Source organism: Gymnoscopelus braueri, assembly GCF_963280865.1.
Source record: "Gymnoscopelus braueri genome assembly, chromosome: 8".
NCBI lineage: Eukaryota > Metazoa > Chordata > Actinopteri > Myctophiformes > Myctophidae > Gymnoscopelus > Gymnoscopelus braueri.
This window is the reverse complement of record NC_137609.1, coordinates 28617376-28636059: the sequence shown is the minus strand read 5'-3', so window position 1 is coordinate 28636059 and position 18684 is coordinate 28617376. Positions and strand designations below refer to the sequence as shown.

The following is an 18684-nucleotide window of genomic DNA, read 5'->3' as shown; positions in this document are numbered from 1 at the left end:
TCCTTATTTTCTAAATGTATAAAGATATGTAAATTAACCAAATTCATGGAAATCAGATCTATAAGCATTGGATTGTTAACTCTGCACTGCAAACTCATGTGTGTTAAAGTGGACTGGGTCATTTTTATTCTCTCAAAGTTAGATTAACACTCAAGATTTTGCAGTGTAGGTACTTCATTGTCCTTGCCATGTTGTTAGTGCAATCCCAGTGTATGGTGGCAAAGAGAGTTAAGCTTCCTGGAGCAGGTAGAATAGATGTAATCTGACACAAGGGATGAAGAAGGAGGTGGAGGGTGGGTGGAGAAAGGAGAGGCGGAGGGGAAGACTGGGAGACTGCTCTGCATGATAAAAAGGTTCTTTCCATCCTCTGGATTCTCAGCACTGACGCCAGATATTATACCTCTCTCGTCTGCTTTCATTAGAACTCATTCTGGCTTGATATGCAATGGAAAGGAGACTGGCAAACGTCTGTCAGTACAGGCACATGAAGGATATGATTCTTTAATTTCATCTGCTGGTCTAAGCCCTTTAAATGAAAGTGCTCCACCCCACCCCTACTTAAAACAGCCATTATTCATCTTGGTATTCCCAAAGACGTGAAGTGGTTTCTCTTCTAAGGTTCTGATCATAGCTTTGTACTGGGGGCCTGCAGGTGTTTTGAGGTGAATTACAGAGATGGGGGAAAACTACAATTATTCATTTGTATCAAATTTCGATGGACTGGCATACTGGCATTGCGGTTTATCCCTGAAGAGCAAATTTGACCATCTGGGATATGTGCACAGTAATGCATTTATTTTGTCTGCTCTCTCACTGTGCTGCGTTTCCTTCCCTCTCTCACGCAAAGTGGTTCATACCTTTGGAGATGGCCGATTAATGAAACGGAGAATGTGGGTTCTATCATTAGGCTGATTTCAGGGGACTGATTATAGAGGGTAATTACTGGAGGGCCTCGAGGTTTTCATTAGTGTTATTTCAGAGCGTTAGTTGAAGGGTGTTTTCCTGGGGGTCATGTGTGTTCTTATCTGTGAAAGAGGTGAGCGTCAGAGCCTGGGGAGGTTCCGACTAAAGAGCCTGTGCGAGCCTATAGTGTCCCTCCTCTGGTCCCACAAGGGACCCAAAGTACCAGGTCTCTCTCACCCTTATACCCCCACCCATCAGTGTCCTCCTCATTGATCTCCTCCTCCTCCTCCTCCTCCTCCTGTCTCTTCCTCTTTCCTTCCAACATTCTCCTCCCATCTCCCCTCTCTCCTGCACTTGCCACCCCCTCCTGCTCTCTGGCCTGATTAATAATGAATGAAGGGGATCATCTATCGATCCTATCCTCTTTGTGTTAGCACAGCAGAAGATATCAAACCTGTCAGTGGATCTTTAAATAGCCCTGTGATGTGATGTGATGCTGCTGGGAGGTGGTGGTAGTAGTAGTGGGTAGGAGGGTTTGTTGAGATGAGGGTAGCAGGGTTTGTTTTGCATGGTGCACAGAAGGGTGGCTAAACGGGCATATCCAGGGGTGCAAGCGGACACAGAGATGTGGACATAACGTGCGTAATTGCAGTCTCTACCAGCTACCAAAGCATGGTGACTCCCTGTGAAGAAGGTCATAGGTGATGATCTGTGATGAGTGTGACAGTGACACCGGAGGTCACTTTAGACCCTCTCAATCTGCGTTTGAGTCTTTATTAAAGCCCCTACACGGTGGGTGGTGTCATCGTCATCTAGAGAGTCTCTGAGAAATTCTCCAGTCAGCCATTTCTGCCCTGCTGCTGCTCTTGCTAAATCAATCCTGCAGATTGGCTTTGCTCTCTGACACTGGAAGGACCCTGATGGTGACTAAGAGAGATGAATATCTGTCAAAGTTGGTTATAATCACTGGTAAACATAAACATTACACAGGGTTCAGTAGTCTGTCGGGGACAGAGAGGGAGGAATGACTGGTGTGGAGACAATGCTAATTGTCCAGCATTTTCATGCTCTTACCTGTCAAATGTTTGATGTCATAGCTCTGAATGTATAATATGCATGTATTCATGCGTGTATTTGCGGGTGTGTTATTGGTGTGGGAGTGAAGACTCCCAGTGCTTTTCATGTGCTCTGTATACTTTTCCTAGGGGGACTGCGATAAGTTCACCAGAGATGCTAATGCAATCACATCACACGTGCAACTATTTCGTGCTCCTCCCATGAGTCAGAATGTGCATACTATCAAAGAAACTGGAAAATAGATGGAATTTTAGCTTTCCTTTATTTTTCCTCAGGCAATGCTCACCTAATTAATGTTTTTTGTGTGTCATTGTGTGCGTGTGTGCGTGCGTGCGCGTGTGTGTGTGTGTGTGTGTGCGCGCGCGTGCGCGCACGCACGCACGCTCACAACTTGTATTGGCATTCAGGCATATTGGCATTCAGGCTCAAAAACGTTTCCTTTTGTCTTTTATCTTTCTTTTCTTTTTTCTTTGTTTCTAACAAACTTACCCTTTTTGCCCTGCCCCATCTCTCCCCGTAGGATAATTTCACTCCAGAGTGCAAGTTCAAGGAGAGCGTGTTTGAGAACTACTACGTCACATACTCCTCACTGCTCTACCGCCAGACCCATTCAGGTCGTTCCTGGTATATTGGTATCAATCGTGACGGCCAGGTCATGAAGGGTAACCGGGTAAAGAAGAACAAACCAGCCGCACACTTCCTGCCTAAAGTTATCGAGGGTATGTGGCACTTTTCTTTTCTGGGATCTCATGAGCCTTAAGCATAATTCAAACTAGAGCAGTGTGCTCAGTGGAACATTTACCGGTACATACATATTTGGGTGCGGTTTCAGCCCGATCCGACTGCCGTTGAATTCCATTATAAAATTAAAGCTCAATATATGAAAAAATACACAATATTTGAGAAAGGAAATGCATGGAGGTACTTCTTTTGCCTCCTGACAGTATGCACAAAGAATGGTGCTGACCGGTTCAGTTGCAATATTAGCCCTGGGCAGACAGAAAGGGGTGAAAACACAATCACCCCCCTCACCTTCCTGGCAGAGATAATGATGGTTCTGCATCATTAGATGCTATTTATCACTGCTCATCAGCATTATTGCATTGCTGTCGGGCAGAAACCTTATATGTTCAAAAATGATACTTTTCAGATAATGGGAAAAAGATCCTGTGTTCCCATGGATCCAAAGTAGTTATTATTTCAGGCGAATATGTCTGGCCATGCCAGGCTAGTTATTAGTCAGTCACAAGCTCTTGTTAATACTTTTCATTGGCTAAATATTTATAAAGCCGAATTAACCACACTTTCACTTTCAAAATCTTTTATGAAAAATTGGCCAAAGCGAGGACCGGTTGTCTAGCCGGTGGGCGGGTGAACCACGTCGTCACGCTCACGCTCATGTGCATGGCAGTGCGACGTAGGCGTGTGCATAGGGCCCGCATAGGGGCTTGCATAGGGGCCCAAACCTCTAGTGTTTCAAAAGGTCAGAAAAAAGCAGTGTCACAATGCGACACAGGGTGAACACTGTCATATAAAGGAGGGCATTAATACACAAAAAAATATATAAATGTTGAAATATGATAAAGCAAAGTTTCTGCCCGAAAGTGACGATATTCTAATCTTAACTAATAGTTTATCTTTCCCCACAGTCGCCATGTATAAGGAGCCATCGTTACACGACATCGTTACACAAGCCAGTGAAGAGTGTCCTCCAAGGAAGACGGTGAAGACAGACTCGCCGTCCGTGAAGAACGGCAGGAGGAAAGATGCCCCAAAGGCTGATGCTTCATAGCACAGGAGCTCTGAGGGTGGGGCAAGGTCAGCAGTGACACTGGGAACTCAGTCCGGCCCCTCAGGCACTGGGGTGAAAGAATAACCCCCCCCCCCCTGTGGGCCACCATACCCCAGGAGTGCACTACTAAATGCTGAGGGATGAGAGCAGCCCGTCAGCAGCCAGCCAGGCCTGAGAGGGGACTTCCCCCTCCGCCTGTCACCAGGGAGAGAAGGACCAAGTCCTGGAGTCAGCACTACTACCATGCCCCTCTTCACTGCTCTGTCGTCGCTCCACACTCTGCGTCCTCTGACAACCAGTGGCATATCTTTTCTTATTCATCTTATTCATTCACAGGCTTCTTCAGTATTCCCTGTTACTGCTCGCTGTTGATTTCAATTAACCCTCTCAGAGTTACAAATGGATAACCCCCCACGCCTCACTGCTTTCTTTTCAATTTGTCGCATTTTGTTTTATCTGTACGTGGCGAGAGAGTGACGGCAGCACCAGCTCACTCGTCATCTTAGTCGCTCTCTCAAAACTCACACAGCCGTAGCCTTGGTGACCTTTGCCCTCTGCCCACCAGCCAATCACCAAGACATAATGTAGTTCACTGAGGCAAAAAAATATATAATAATCAGTTGTAATATCTGCCTCCAAAACTACCTGAAATCAAAATCGAAACGTTATTATTAGTTTGTATTGTTCCATCAGATCTTTAATGTGTGTGAAGGGTATGAAAATCCACCAGCAATTACTGGGTCCTGATAAAAAAAAAGTTTTATCCTTACATAGTATGGAACCCTGAGTTTCCTAAAAAATATAAATATGATGATGATGATGGTAATAATGATGACCAGTAAGTTAACAATATAATTACTTAAAATAATGACCATGATGATCAGTATATTATTACAATTTAGTGTTTGTTAGGCTCACAGCAGAAGATAGACAGATGCTCTAAACTACCTGTGTGGTGCACAGACCAAGGGGGTCCATACAGACCCCAGTGCCCACTGCCTCCAGGAATGTGAGGACATAACAAAGCCACAGGCCCTCTGAGTCAAACATCAAAAGAACATGAAGAAGGGTGCCGAGCCATTGAAAGATAACTTAAATTGCTGAAGTAATTCCTCAATTTCTTTGTAAAACTAATGAAACCTCTGTGATATTTGAACAAGCTTGATACAAGCGCTGAAACCCAGTGAAGAATGCTGTTTTGAACAAGCGACGGCTTCTTGCCAGCCTTTTTCACCAACCTGGGTGGTGGTGGTAATTATCAATCATTGCATGAACCCAGTTCAGAGAACCAGTGAGGCCATGGGACACCTGAGACAGTGGTGGTTTGCTTGGAAAGTGTTGTCGACATAAAGCTGGGTTTGAAGTGAACATCAAAGCCGAAGTGGGCTGTGAGCTGGAGCCCCTACTTACTATTCTAAAGATGTCTCACTGCTTATCCACTCAACAGCCTTATCCAATCACCTTGGAGGATTCGCCCACCAAAATGTCTTTCTTTCTTTGTGCGTGTGCGTGTGCGTGTGCGTGTGCGTGTGCGTGTGCGTGTGCGTGTGCGTGTGCGTGTGCGTGTGTGTGTGTGTGTGTGTGTGTGTGTGCCTGCTGCGGTTTGTGTTTGTGCCGTATGGATGTTATGGGTGTTTGTGCCGTATGGATGTTTAAAACAACTTTTTTCAGCAAAGTATGTGGCTTTAGAGTCTGTGTGTGTGTGTGTGTGTGTGTGTGTGTGTGTGTGTGTGTGCGCGTGTGCGTGTGCGTGTGCGTGCGTGTGCGTGTGTGTGTGGATAGAGAGGAACGCGCTGTCCATGAACTTCAGAAAGAGACATGGCACACTGTCTTTGAGACGTCTCCCTGTGAGTAGGTGATATTTGGGACACGTCCTTTTTCATATAGCTTTGCTACAGACCTTATAAAGGAGGACACAACCTGGTAAAAGGTGGTTGCTCACAGCCATACAGCATGGGAGCGGTCCCTTTGGTTGACCTTGAGTTGCATGCAGTAGTAACATGTTGTCATGGCAATGGTACTGTCAGGGTTGGGGGGGGGGGTCTACTGAGCATGTGTGACCTGGGTGCTGTCTAGTCTAGTGAACACACAGAGTGGTCGATGTATGTTAAGTCACAATGATGCAGTGAAGAACACTGACATATTTTTTGTGACTTCCTTGTTGTCTCAAGAAGAGCACTAAAATATCTTTGTTTAGGAGTGTCCAGTTTAATCAGGCTGATGTTGAAAATACCCTTATATCCCTGTGGGTGCCCGGTGCACTTGCATGGCACAAATATTCTCCTTTGTCATTGAGAATTGTCAAAGAATGTGAAGAGGTGGTTTTATTAATGTTTTCTAGTGAGGGTGAAAGTATGTCGGGAATTGTATGGGGAATTGGAGAATAATCCAGGAGGTAAGAGCATGTAGGAAAAAGAAAAGGAAGACATAGTATGTTCTTAAGGTATGTTCATGGGAAATAGGCATTAAGGTAAGCTGGATTCTTAGCAGGATTTTTAAACAGCATGTGGAAATACAGAATGTAAGACAAATAGACACCATATGCATTTATGACAGGGGATTCAATAATGACAGTAGAGGAGAGCATTTAAAATATATATATATGAAGGCACAACTAAAATAAATTTTTGTTATGTTGATAGCTCCTATAGTTCCTGAAAGTGATTATAAAATGATGATTGAACAAACACATGCACATACCTTCCAAATTACAAGTGCCTGAAAAATGTACAGTGGGGAACTTGTGTGCTACACAATAATTGAAACTCTGTGCATACAAGCTGGTAACCTTTTTCATGTTATTGACCTTTCGATAAATGGAAGCCTCATGGCATGTCATTGACTGACAGCAAGTGAGCATTGTAAGCATTGTAACTTTAAGGCAAATAAGCCTTCCTTGACCAAATGTTTTCTGTCATTAGCTGCTCACTAATGATGTTTTCCGCTAAATATTACCCTAAAACATCATACCATAAATGCAATGCAGTTATTGACAATTTGTCTAACACTCTGTTATATTGTAATGTTGAAATGTTGAAAGTCTGAGTAAGTTGTACAGTCCTGATACCGAATGTAGGCAGAGAGAAATGTTGTTGCACATGAAGAAAAGTTTTCGTCTGATGTAAACAGAAAGTGAGACAGAGTTTTATTCGCGTTGAGTGTGACGAACGGGATTTTAAGCAAATCTGAGACGGAAAAAGTATGTGACGTATGTTATGTAGCAAGTTGAGTGGTAAAGACTTTAATTAAGAAAGTGTCACGAAGGCCGTCGTGAGTTGGAATCACTGACTGTAAAGCAGTGAATAGTAGGCTAATTAGTCTCGTTACTGAATGTCATTTCTACGGTCCTCAAATAAACCAGATGAGGCATTAAAAGATGTCACTTTCACTGTTTGAAGTGTGACGCGAAAGCAAAAAGAGCAGATCTGCTTCCTTAGCGAGAGAGTGAATTCATGGGAGAGCAGGTCTCCAGAGGCCACATGGAGGTAGTGACATGGAAAATACAAGGACAGTTGTGGTTCACACGTGGCCCCTCATGTGTGCTTTGAAGTTATAATCCATTTCCCGCACAATCTTGCCAGAGCGTGTCCTATGCGTCTACGGTCCATTAACCTTCTGTCCACTATTCGGCCCATATGTGTGTAGTTCTAACACGTGTGCATGTGTGTGTGCGTGTGTGTGTGTGTGTGTGTGTGTGTGTGTGTGTGTGTGTAAGAGTGAAGTGTGTATAATGACCTAATTTTGTGTTCAAGACGTGTGTGTGGGTGAGTGTGCGTGTAAAGCAGAGAAAGGTAAAGGGCAGAGAAGCAGGGAGTGAAAAGGGCTGCGCGAGAGAGTGATAGTGATCGACAGACCCAATAAAAGACAATCTGACAGGGATAGCCTGGTGATGAGTGCAATAGGTCCCATTAGGTGCACAAGGGAGCACAAACCATGTTTCTTGATAATGAACTCAGAGGGCTGTTTGACTTCTACCTATAAAATGGGCTTGAAGAAGAAGGCTGCAGACTACAACAAAGGTGGGGGAAGTAGTTCCCTCATTTCCCCAGGGGTATATACTGTACCTTTCCATAGAACCCGGCCTCACACACACTATATGCTGAATATCTCCATGTCCAGAATCAGATACAGAAACGGCATCAGCTACTACATGAGTCGTAAATTAAAACAGAAATTGCACACCTCAACACCTCCTGCTACAAAGATGTCTAAATGAGGAAATAATTAAGAAGATAAAACAAATAGAGAATATAAAACACATGAATTCACTAGGTGTTCAAAAGATGTAATCATTCTAACAGGGAATCCTTCTCTTTACATAAAAACTATGGGAGTAATGGGAAACAAAACCAATAATAAAATTACTACTAATAATAATAATAAGTATTACACTAAAAAGCATTAATGTACTGTTCACAACTGCACTAGCTGCAGTTTGACTTGAAGTGTATCACAAGGCATCGACAGTGCATTTTAAACATAGTGCAGCATGACATCAAAGAACAAATATGTTTCATTTACTACAGATCATAAATATGACATATACAGAACACCACCACACATTTAGTGTTGCTATAAATACACATACAAAAAAACACCTACTACTTCACAGTGAGAGAAAAGTGAGCTCAGCTCATGATTCTATAGGTAATTTTCCATTCCACAAGTTTCGTTGTTTATATCCCTTTACTTCACAGGTGCCATAGATATAAATAAATAGCTCACAGCTGTCTCAAAATGAAACAAAACAAAACTGTCCACACCAAATTACATCTGGACCTAATTCACTTTTGTGTATGCACTAATAGTGTGGTCTCGCTGCACATAAAATGTACAGCATGTGTATCTCAAATTCCAAAGAATGGCTGTGTATAACTAGCTCCCTCTAATGACAAATCTCAAGTACGATACTGGCTGCTTGCTGAGAAGCCAGTCCTAATGTGAGCTACAAGCCAGACACCTTGTTTGATTGCAAGGGTGTTAATTTTAAGTATCCGAACATCCCAGCCCATCATCCTCAATGGTGCTTCACACTAGGGGTAATGGTTTCCCAATCCGATCTTCACACAGGCTTTATACACCAGGGCAGGCCTACACTACACTTCTTAAGATTAGGCTATTTATATCATATTCAGATGAAATTGTAATGTACGTATAATGCCTGTGCAATGAGTTAATTTTGCCCTGCCATTGCTTTATGAACAACACTTCAAGTAAACAGTGAGGTCCATCTCAACCCTGCCCTACAAAGCCAAAGTGCAGTAACTACGGGGGGGAAAAACCCTGAAAATGGGTTTAAAAGTGATTCAACTGGTCAGCCAAATGAGATATCGGCATATAAGTGATATTACACTAATTGTAAATCTGTTCTTGAGGTAATTGTGTACTCCCCAAAATCACAAAGGCGTAGTTACTGCACTTTGGCTTTGCACTTTGGCTTTGTAGGGCAGTTTGTTTTAACTGAATTTATGTTATCAACAGGGGTTTATGGTACATGACAGTATTCAGTACAGGTGACCATTATTAAATGTAAATGTAATAATTCAGATAAACGGGACAGCATTTTGTGTCACTGAATAATTTGACTGGTTAACTTCTTTTTAAGTTGACTTCCACTACAGATTAGTTTGCTAGCAACCTCTGTCTGTCCCTTTGTACTGTAAGAGGAAGAAAATAATCTCTGTGGAACTGTAGGGGCAAAGGAGGGTATCTGACTATTTGTTTCTTTAAATAATTCTCTATAAATCCAAGCATTATTTTAAACCCCAGATGTATTTTGAAATGGACAGTGGTGACTGAGGATTGTGGATATTGATTATATTAAATCTAATCAATATGCTAAATTGATATGGTAACGGAAATGTTGGTCTTGATTTGCTTTTATTTAAATCTAATAGCTGCTGCACGTTAAAATCCTCAGTATTCATTTATCCATTTGTAAACCAGAGAGGGTATAGCCTACTGTATCAGACTAAAATGAACACAGAGGATTTTACTGTGATACTATTTTTAATCATGTTCAGAGTGGGAGGGTTTACCACAATTCTCAAATTCTAATCATCTAATCAAAACAATGTCATTCAAGGGTAAAAAAAGAAGGCTCAGTATTTTATATCAGGGGGGGGGGGGCGGGGGGCGGGTCTGTACTTGGCCCGTTTCTTTTTTCACTCTATACCAAATGTTTTTGCCCCAGAATGGGGATGCTATAGGGTTCATGTGGTTAATTCTTTGTTGTTTTATGTTGTTATGTTTCTCCAGGCAGAGTAGTGGTTTGATGTGCTTGTGTCTGTTCAGTAGTGTTGTACCCACAGCATACTGATGTTCCCCTTCTGTGAACTGAACCCCACTGTGTGACTGAGTTCTGTGTGTGTGTGTGTGTGTGTGTGTGTGTGTGTGTGTGTGTGTGTGTGTGTGTGTGTGTGTGTGTGTGTGTGTGTGTGTGTGTGTGTGTGTGTGTGTGTGTGTGTGTGTGTGTGTGTGTGTGTGTGTGTGCGTGCGTGCGTGCGTGCGTGAGTGTCTATGACAGACAGACATGCTCAAGAGAAAACAAAGTGGAACACGAAGCTCGCTGGCTAGATCAATGACTCACGATGCCAACACACGTCCCAGTCGTTTCTAGCTAGGACCTTGATGGACTCAGAAGTCTTCCAAAAAAAGAAAGAACAAATTATCATAATCACACAACCCCTTAACCCTACTCTTGTTGACTCTCTTTATCTCAGTGCTATCTTGTCTTCCGAAAGCAATGGAAATCTTCAAAAAATAAATAAATAAATAAAAAAGAAGAAGAAAAAGAAGAACATAAGCCATACATGACAATGCAACGGGCCTTGGCAGAGTGAGCTGCTGAGAGAAGGGCTGAATCATAAGGCCCCACCTAGTGTTACCAGGGACTTAGAAGAACACATTGATCACGTCAATAATTGTTGGACTCCTCAGGAGAACCAAAGGAAGTAAACAGGAACTAACTGGATTTGTGACGACTCCAGAAAACAACGATGCAGGTATTAAGACCAGCAATATACAAAGAGAACTATCAGCCTGCAACCTAAGAAGGGAAAATACCAATAGGTTAACAGACTGTAAAGATGTTTAGAAGACGTCCAAGACAAACTCGTGGTCTGCAATAAATACAAACATGTCCATGTGGACAGCATGCATACATCATTGTTCATCTTAAGAGATGACTCCTCAGTATCTAAAGACAAAAGAACCCTCAATTCACCCTCTCTTTGAGTTTCACATCAGACCTGTACATTTCTACATTAACTCTTACCTGAATTGAAGGGAAATGTCTTATTAAGAAATATTATTCAATAAAATGACAAATATATTTGTATGATTGTAAGCTGTGACCCTTGGTGTCTTTTTTTTAATTAAATCTTCAGATTTGTGTGTGTAGTTGCCCCAATCAAATATAATATAATATAATATGATTGAATAGAATCTAGACTACTACCACCGTATAATGAAATAAAAAAAGATTCCGGACAAGAAATTCAACCCTGCATTGACAGAAATACTGCCTAGTCAAATGTGTTTATGCGTGCTTGTGTGTGTGTGTGTGTGTGTGTGTGTGTGTGTGTGTGTGTGTGTGTGTGTGTGTGTGTTTGCGTGCTTGCGTGCATGCTTGCTTCCATGTGAATGTGAGCCAAACCTAAGTACACACTGATATCTTAACTTGAAGACAAAAAACATGTCTGGTCTAATCACTTACAGGCACATGTCCCGTTCCATTCCGAGCCGAGTCCAGCAGGGTCCAGGGACCAAGAAATAGTAGTACAGTATTTTCGTCATTGATCATACAATCCCATTAGAAATAATACGTCACATTATATAAGTACGGTTTTCAAATTGCTCATGGTGAATGTCTCTGCTAGAAAGTGACAGAGGTCAGTGGCTCATCCTGTGCAGACAAGGCAGGCTGTGTGGAAACATAATACAGACAATACCAGCTGAAATGACTGTGCTTTTCCCACTCATTCCCACAAGCTCATTAATAAGGCATTGGGTTCACTATGACCTGCTCAAACTGCATTTGTGAAACCCACATTGACTTTACATCATGCTTAAATGTTTTTAATTGCCATTCAAAAGTACACAGTAAAACCAATTCAGTGTTAATTTAACTCTGAGAACTGAGGATTTTACTGTGTAATTGTCCATGGTTGTGATTTATCAGGTGGGAGGCACCAGCACGCCAAACATCACCCCATCGTTCCCATATTTTTACACTCTAAACCATTATCAACTTAAGTTGATTACAGACAACTCGGATTGCAGTTCCAAGCTAGCTATGTACAGCTGGAGTCAGATTGACAATTCCAATTAAAGTTTTAGAACATAGATGTGGCACATGAGTCAATAGAAAAAACTTCCAAAGAACTCAGGCCAAGTTGATCCTCTGGGCTGAGAAATATATACTCTTCTCCGTCTGATCGACTTTATAATCATCTGTGTGAAAAAAAAGAAGAAGAAAAAAAAAGAAGACGGCTGAACGGTAGCAATTACATCTCTTCATGACTCCATTAGACACTCTGTGATAACCATGGTAAATGGATGACGGATTATGTCCCACATGAAAAAAAGGTAATTATGCTAACAGGCCTATGCCAGCACACAGTGCGGGATCTAGAATATCAGCTTTGCTGGATTATTGTGTTCTAAGAGCTGTCACTGACTTTCACAAATAACCCACCTTTGAGCTGTGACCTCAGTCAGTCTAAGCCATCTGCCTTTCCTCCTCTGATCCCTCAGGCTTTAGTGACAAAATCTCATGGATGCATGAATCCAGACTATTCACATAATATTATTCTGTATAACCCCCCACAGAAAGTAACAGTGTACATTAAGCACTTTGTGAGTCCTCTCTGTGAAAAGTGCTATACAAATAAAATGTACTTACTTACTTACACACTCAAACTGAACAGAGCGTTATGTTTTTTAAAGGCAGTGACTATGGATTAAGGCATATCCTAAATGTCTTGACTATTCTAAAATAGTCAAGGCCGTTCTCATAGCACTTCAGGGAACTGAAATAGGATGCATTGCATACTGTCAATTAAGAGCATCTATCTGTTATATTTTGGCATTGGACAAGTACCCATGACACTGAATGTTTTCCTGAAACATCTCCTTTTAATATTTGGATTGGTGGAGGCATACAGTACGGTACATGCAAATAATGAAATCATATTGTTATTGCTTTTGCTGTTGCCAAATCAGAAAATCAGCTTTTAGTGTTAATGCTATGATGAAAAGGGAACAAAATACAGAAAAGTTAGGTAGACTTTAGACTTGCATTTAATTCTGGTGTCAATGGCTCAGATGCTGGTCACTCCCTGCTAAGCGTAAAACAGACACGAGAGGAGGAAGTGATCAATTACCAAACTCCCCTGGGGAACTCATATCAAATAAAACAGAGCCAACAGGTGGATGCACAGCAGCAGGTATCACCAGCTGGCATGAGTGTGAGCTTGGTATTTACACTGGCCTACTGTCATGGACATCTGACACCTGAATCAGGGAGCAGGCACTACTCCACTTGTCTGCCTGGCTTCATTTACAGGTCCAGTTGAATTCCACAATTTTTGCAGACACCTTCATCATGTATGACAATTATTAAAGTCCAATTATTTATTTCCATTATTTTCCCCTCTATTGTGTTTCATACCTATGCCATATTTCTTGTATGTTAATAGTTAATAGATTAACATTGCTGTCAACAAAGGAAGGAATTCCCCAACAAACAAAACGAGTCCTGCTGGCATTCTCAGACAGTGTGGGGGAGACGTTTGACTCAGAAGTGTGCTGCTGGCGTTGCTTCACCTTTGTTGGAACATTGCCATTCTTTGCAAATAAACGCTTGATGTGGTATATTTGTATATTGAAATACATGTTTATCATAACCATCCTTTATTTGAACTGGGTAACAGGAGTAATATAACCCTCTGAGGTGCTTTAGCTGCAGAGTTCAGCCAGACCATGTCAAACTCGGAAGAAACACTGCATGGCTGCTTTGGAGAATGTGGTAGAATTCTCAGTTGAGGAGATGTTGGAGTTCATTTGGATGCCAGGAACCAAAACACTGCAAGAAAAACACGAACTTTGACATTTCACAGAAGTAAGAAACAGGTATCGTTTTAAATAAACAAGAATACTAAGGCGCCACATTGAATGCTGCTGTGTTGGAATTAGATGACAAAAAAATAGCTTTCACTATTCTCCACTAGATGACAGCAGTGAGTTGTGTGGTTTCATTTATTGTCATTTAGCCTGGTGTGATCTTTTGTAAGGATAAGGATAATTCCTTTAAGAGGTCCGTTCATGAAAGTCCTTGCGGTCTTGTTTCCAATGAGGGCCTGTGAGCAATTAGGGGTTAAGAGTCTTGCTCAGGTACAAATTTCATTTCATTGACACATTTGCTGGGCTGGCCTGGAATCGTACCTGGGGCAACCAGGGCCTCTGGCTCTCTAGGCGGGCTCACTAACCTCTGGCTCCCTAGGCCTAGGCGGGCTCACTAACCACTCAGCTACGGCCGCCCCTTTGTCATGTTAGTTAGTGCTTCACCAATCTTAGATCCCAAACTCATGATTACTGTGTGAGTGCTTTGAGGCATATTCTAATCACTGTGTTTTAAAAGTAGAGGATCTCATCCTAGCATTTTGAAGTCAAATTTGGTATATTGGGGTTTATGTGAGTAGTTATAAGTCTACTTTAAAAAATATATATATTCTGACACAAGTAACATATTTGCCACTTTAGTCTGTATTTTAAGAACAGGTGCTATAGCGTGCTTTGAGGCTTTCACAAAGCTGTATGTCAGCTTGAGACTGAAGTAATAATACAAAACCTTGGCCCATATTACAATTCATTGAATAGCTGTGTTGACTTTGGTATGACCCACCTTTCATAGCACAGTGGATACATTTTATAAGAGGAGTGAGACAGTGAACTAAGACAAACACTCACCCTCATCGAAACAAAACATCATTACTGTTTCTGTTGGAAGATGAGTCACACAAGTCAAACCTCTACACAACCAAAACAGACTGCCCCCACACCTAAAACTACCACAAAGAGTGTCTGTTTGAAATATTTTAAGATTGCACAAGTGATTATGAAATAATCTACGCTGTACTGTATGTATGTTTATCTCACACTGAATAGCTCTGGACATACCATGCATTTCAACCAAATGCTGTCTTTGAGCACTAAGCAGGAATGTACTTGTGTAAGTAGGCTACTGTAAGTATGCAGGCATGTGTATGTTAATTGCTTACATTTTGTTTTGTCTTGTTTTTTTTGTCTCTTTTCCCTCTACACTGCTTTGAGGGAGCCTAATGATGAAGGTGTTCAGTAAACCTGTTTGACTGCTGGCAGGGACTGACTGACTGACTGACTGACTGACTGACTGACTGACTGACTGACTTGAAACTTAAGCTGGATCACAACATCTATTGGAGTCCCGCCCCTACCTCCATTACATCACATTGCAGTAGCAAAACTGTCATCTGAAAACAGTGCTGCCTCGGGTCATGGCACACCTAAAAATAAAACTCTTAGTCAGGAGCTGCCTGGATTACAGGGTCATCAGGAACTCAAAAGTAAATTCAGATTGAGTGATGAGATTGATTTTTGTTTTTAGCAAGTGTTTGAGTTTCAGATATACGTATATAATGAAACTAGAGGTTCGGCCTATTATATATGTGGCCGCACACCTAGGTTGCACAGAGGATCTGACTGCTATGCCCATATATGGAGATCTCTGGATTTGTCAGTCCTTGTCCCTTTTATGCCCATATATGTAGAGTCCCTTTTATGCTCATATATGGAGATCTCTGTGTATGTCGGTCCTTGTCACTTTTCTGCCCATATATGGAGATCCCTGATGTCATCAGTATATATGCCCATATATGGGCATGCCCCCTTTTGTGCCATGGTGACATGAGCGTGATGTCAGAGGTCCGTCCGTCTGCCCACCGGCCCGCCGGCCGGTGCTCCCTTGAGACAATTTTAATATAGGATAGCATAGCTTCTATCTGGACAGGTACATTTTGAAATCAGAATGAAAGATAACCAGTAAGGAAAAAGGAAACAATACGATACCTTGTTAAGTATACTTCAGTTGATAAGTAAACAACAGTTGAGGGTGAAATGCTTTGAGAGTATTCTCAAAGCAGTATTGAGTAGCAGTATTCTCTATAGCAGTTTTTGAGGGATGAGAGTTTGTTACATATTATGCTCCAATTTCCCAGCACAAGATTAGTCTTGGCTACCACTATTGCATCAAAGATCAGCTAATTTAGGTTGTTTGAAAGGCCATGTTTAACCCCAGAGTTCAATTCTATTTTGTGGAATCCCTTCCATATTAAACCCTGAACTTCAGAAACAACAGAATGACGTTACTATGGCAATTTCTGTCAGCTCTAGAAAACACATTACCCTGGCCTATTATCTATCCTTAAAGTAATATTTTCACTTACAGTAATTAGTATGGGAGACTCCAGTATGACTGTAAATAATGTGAATCATGCTTATCAGAGGATTCAGGCAGTATCACCAATGGCATTTTTGGCTCACTATGTCCTTGACCTGTTCTCTACTGTATCTGCTACAGGAGAAGATACATTTTACATTTTTGTCTCAACAGAGCATGCCAACAAGTTCAAAGAAGGTACAGTTCATAACTAATAGAGCAAAGATTGAAAACAAATATGAAAGAGTATGAATTGCATACTGTAGGCCTAGTTGATTGTAAAGCATACAAATTCATAGCAAACATCTACATTAACTATATTTTAGTGCGCATGACTGTTTAAGTTAAGACTATACAGCCTTAAAGGAGCACTTCATCCATTTTCAACCTTATCATCATATCATTTCTAGTAATGCTCATTATTAGATGGCACAATATCCATCTACTCACCTTGTGTCTCATTGGTGTGCTGTGGACAGTTCAGAAAACAGCATGTCAACACACCAATGACATCATCAATGGGGATTCTAAGCTAATAGAAACTACAGTTTATGGAAAGTTTGCATGCTGAAATAGTGGTCCTTTAAGTATAGCATCACATCAAGGTGTGTAAAAGTTTTTTTTCTTCTTTTTTTCCCCCGGAGAAGCCCATTGAGAGCAAGCTCTCTTTTTCAAGGACGCCCTGATAACAGCATATAAAACACATACATAATGAAAAACAATAACAAACACTTGAATCACTTTACAATGTCACAGATGCAAATAAATATAATGTTACATGACACAGGTGCAGTCACTATGTAGAGTGTCCTCAAGAAGCACCCTAAAATTAATAGAATAGTACACACACAAACACATTAAGCATGCAAATCACAGAACAATAACTGACCTATGTGGAAAACCAATAATTTGATATACTCTATCATTACAAACTCACTAGTGAAATAAAGACCTATTTCAGGAGGATACAGTTTGTACACACAAGCATGAGTACATGCAAAAACAGTATTCACTATTTGCATGTGACATTAAGAATTCTCTGCGCAAGCAGGTGACTTTGATCATGTTGGCAGTGCCCTGGAATTGCCCCCAAAATGCATATTTCTGCATAACTAGCCTGCAAGTTAATAATAAAATTGACATGTTCAAGCAATGGGTGAACAAAGGTTGTGTTGTGACAGCAACACACGCACACACAAAAGCGTGAGTGTGAGGAATAACACATGGCCAACACATAGCTTGAGTAACCAAGGGTTCGATTGTGGGGGTGATCCATGCATCTGTTTTGATATCTGGTAATTAATTTTGATCACCAGTGAGGATAGGTTTTATCCCTGCTTCTGGACAGAATTAAATACATGCATTTGCTTTTGGTAAATGTATTCTGTATTATAGAATGTCTGATATTCTTTGACAATATCACTATTTAACTATTTAATAAAAACAATTATGTTAAACACACCCTGGTATCCCTATTTTGGGCACATTTTTCTAAACCCTTTATCTTTTATTATTATTATTGTTTTATTTATTTTCAAAAGCAGATCTAAAAGCTGACAACCTACATCACTAGGTTCTGGGTTTGATAATAATACATATCATCAACTAAATGCAAGGCTCTGTTGTTTGCTAGACAACACTTTACCAATGTATTTGACCAAATATATTGGTCAAATGCACGTTTTGAAATAAGAATATTTATAAATAAAATCCTACCTAGTTAAAACCTTAAACTCATTATGCCTTCAATAGGACCTACATTTCAAAATGGAAAAATACAACTATACAATGGATAGGAACTATAGGCTATGTGTTCCATTACTGACCTATGAATTTGAGGAAACTTAAACCTCACATAATAAAGTAGCCTACCTGTTTTGGCTGTTGAATAACATTTCCATGATGGTTCTTTTACACTGACCTGGATAAATATCACTTGTCATCAAGTCATTTATGACTGTTAAATATTTTTAATCATTATTATTATTATTATTATTATTATTATTATTATTATTATTATTATTATTATTATTATTATTATTATTATTATTATTATCTATAAGCCCATGCTGTGTAGACTGAACTAATATAATGGGAACTAATGTAATGGGAGGGACAACAGTTAATGTGGGATAGCTACACTTTGTAAATAAATAATTGAAATAATAAATAAATAAATAAATAAATAAATAAATAAATAAATAAATAAATAAATAAATAAATAAATAAATAAATAAATAAATGCATAAATACATAAATAAATAAATAAATAAATAAATAAATAAATAAATAAATAAATAAATAAATAAATAAATAAATAAATAAATAAATAAATAAATAAATAAATAAATAAATAAATAAATAAATAAATAAATAAATAAATAAATTACCAAGCCCTACACAGCAAAAAACTAACAATCAATATCAACATAAT

The 18684-nt window shown here is 40.3% G+C and overlaps 1 protein-coding gene across 1 annotated transcript in view; it reads left to right on the top strand.

Annotated features, from left to right (window-relative positions):
* fgf11b (fibroblast growth factor 11b) overlaps window positions 1-3772 on the top strand; it is a gene marked incomplete at both ends in the record, with an annotated part of 47893 nt that extends 44121 nt beyond the window's left edge. Inside the window, 2 exons of the mRNA XM_080435408.1 lie at window positions 2501-2699; window positions 3630-3772. Of these exons, the coding sequence (XP_080291534.1) occupies window positions 2501-2699; window positions 3630-3772 (342 nt within the window). The remainder of the gene's footprint in view (window positions 1-2500; window positions 2700-3629) is intronic.
* Between the last annotated feature and the right edge of the window lie 14912 nt (window positions 3773-18684).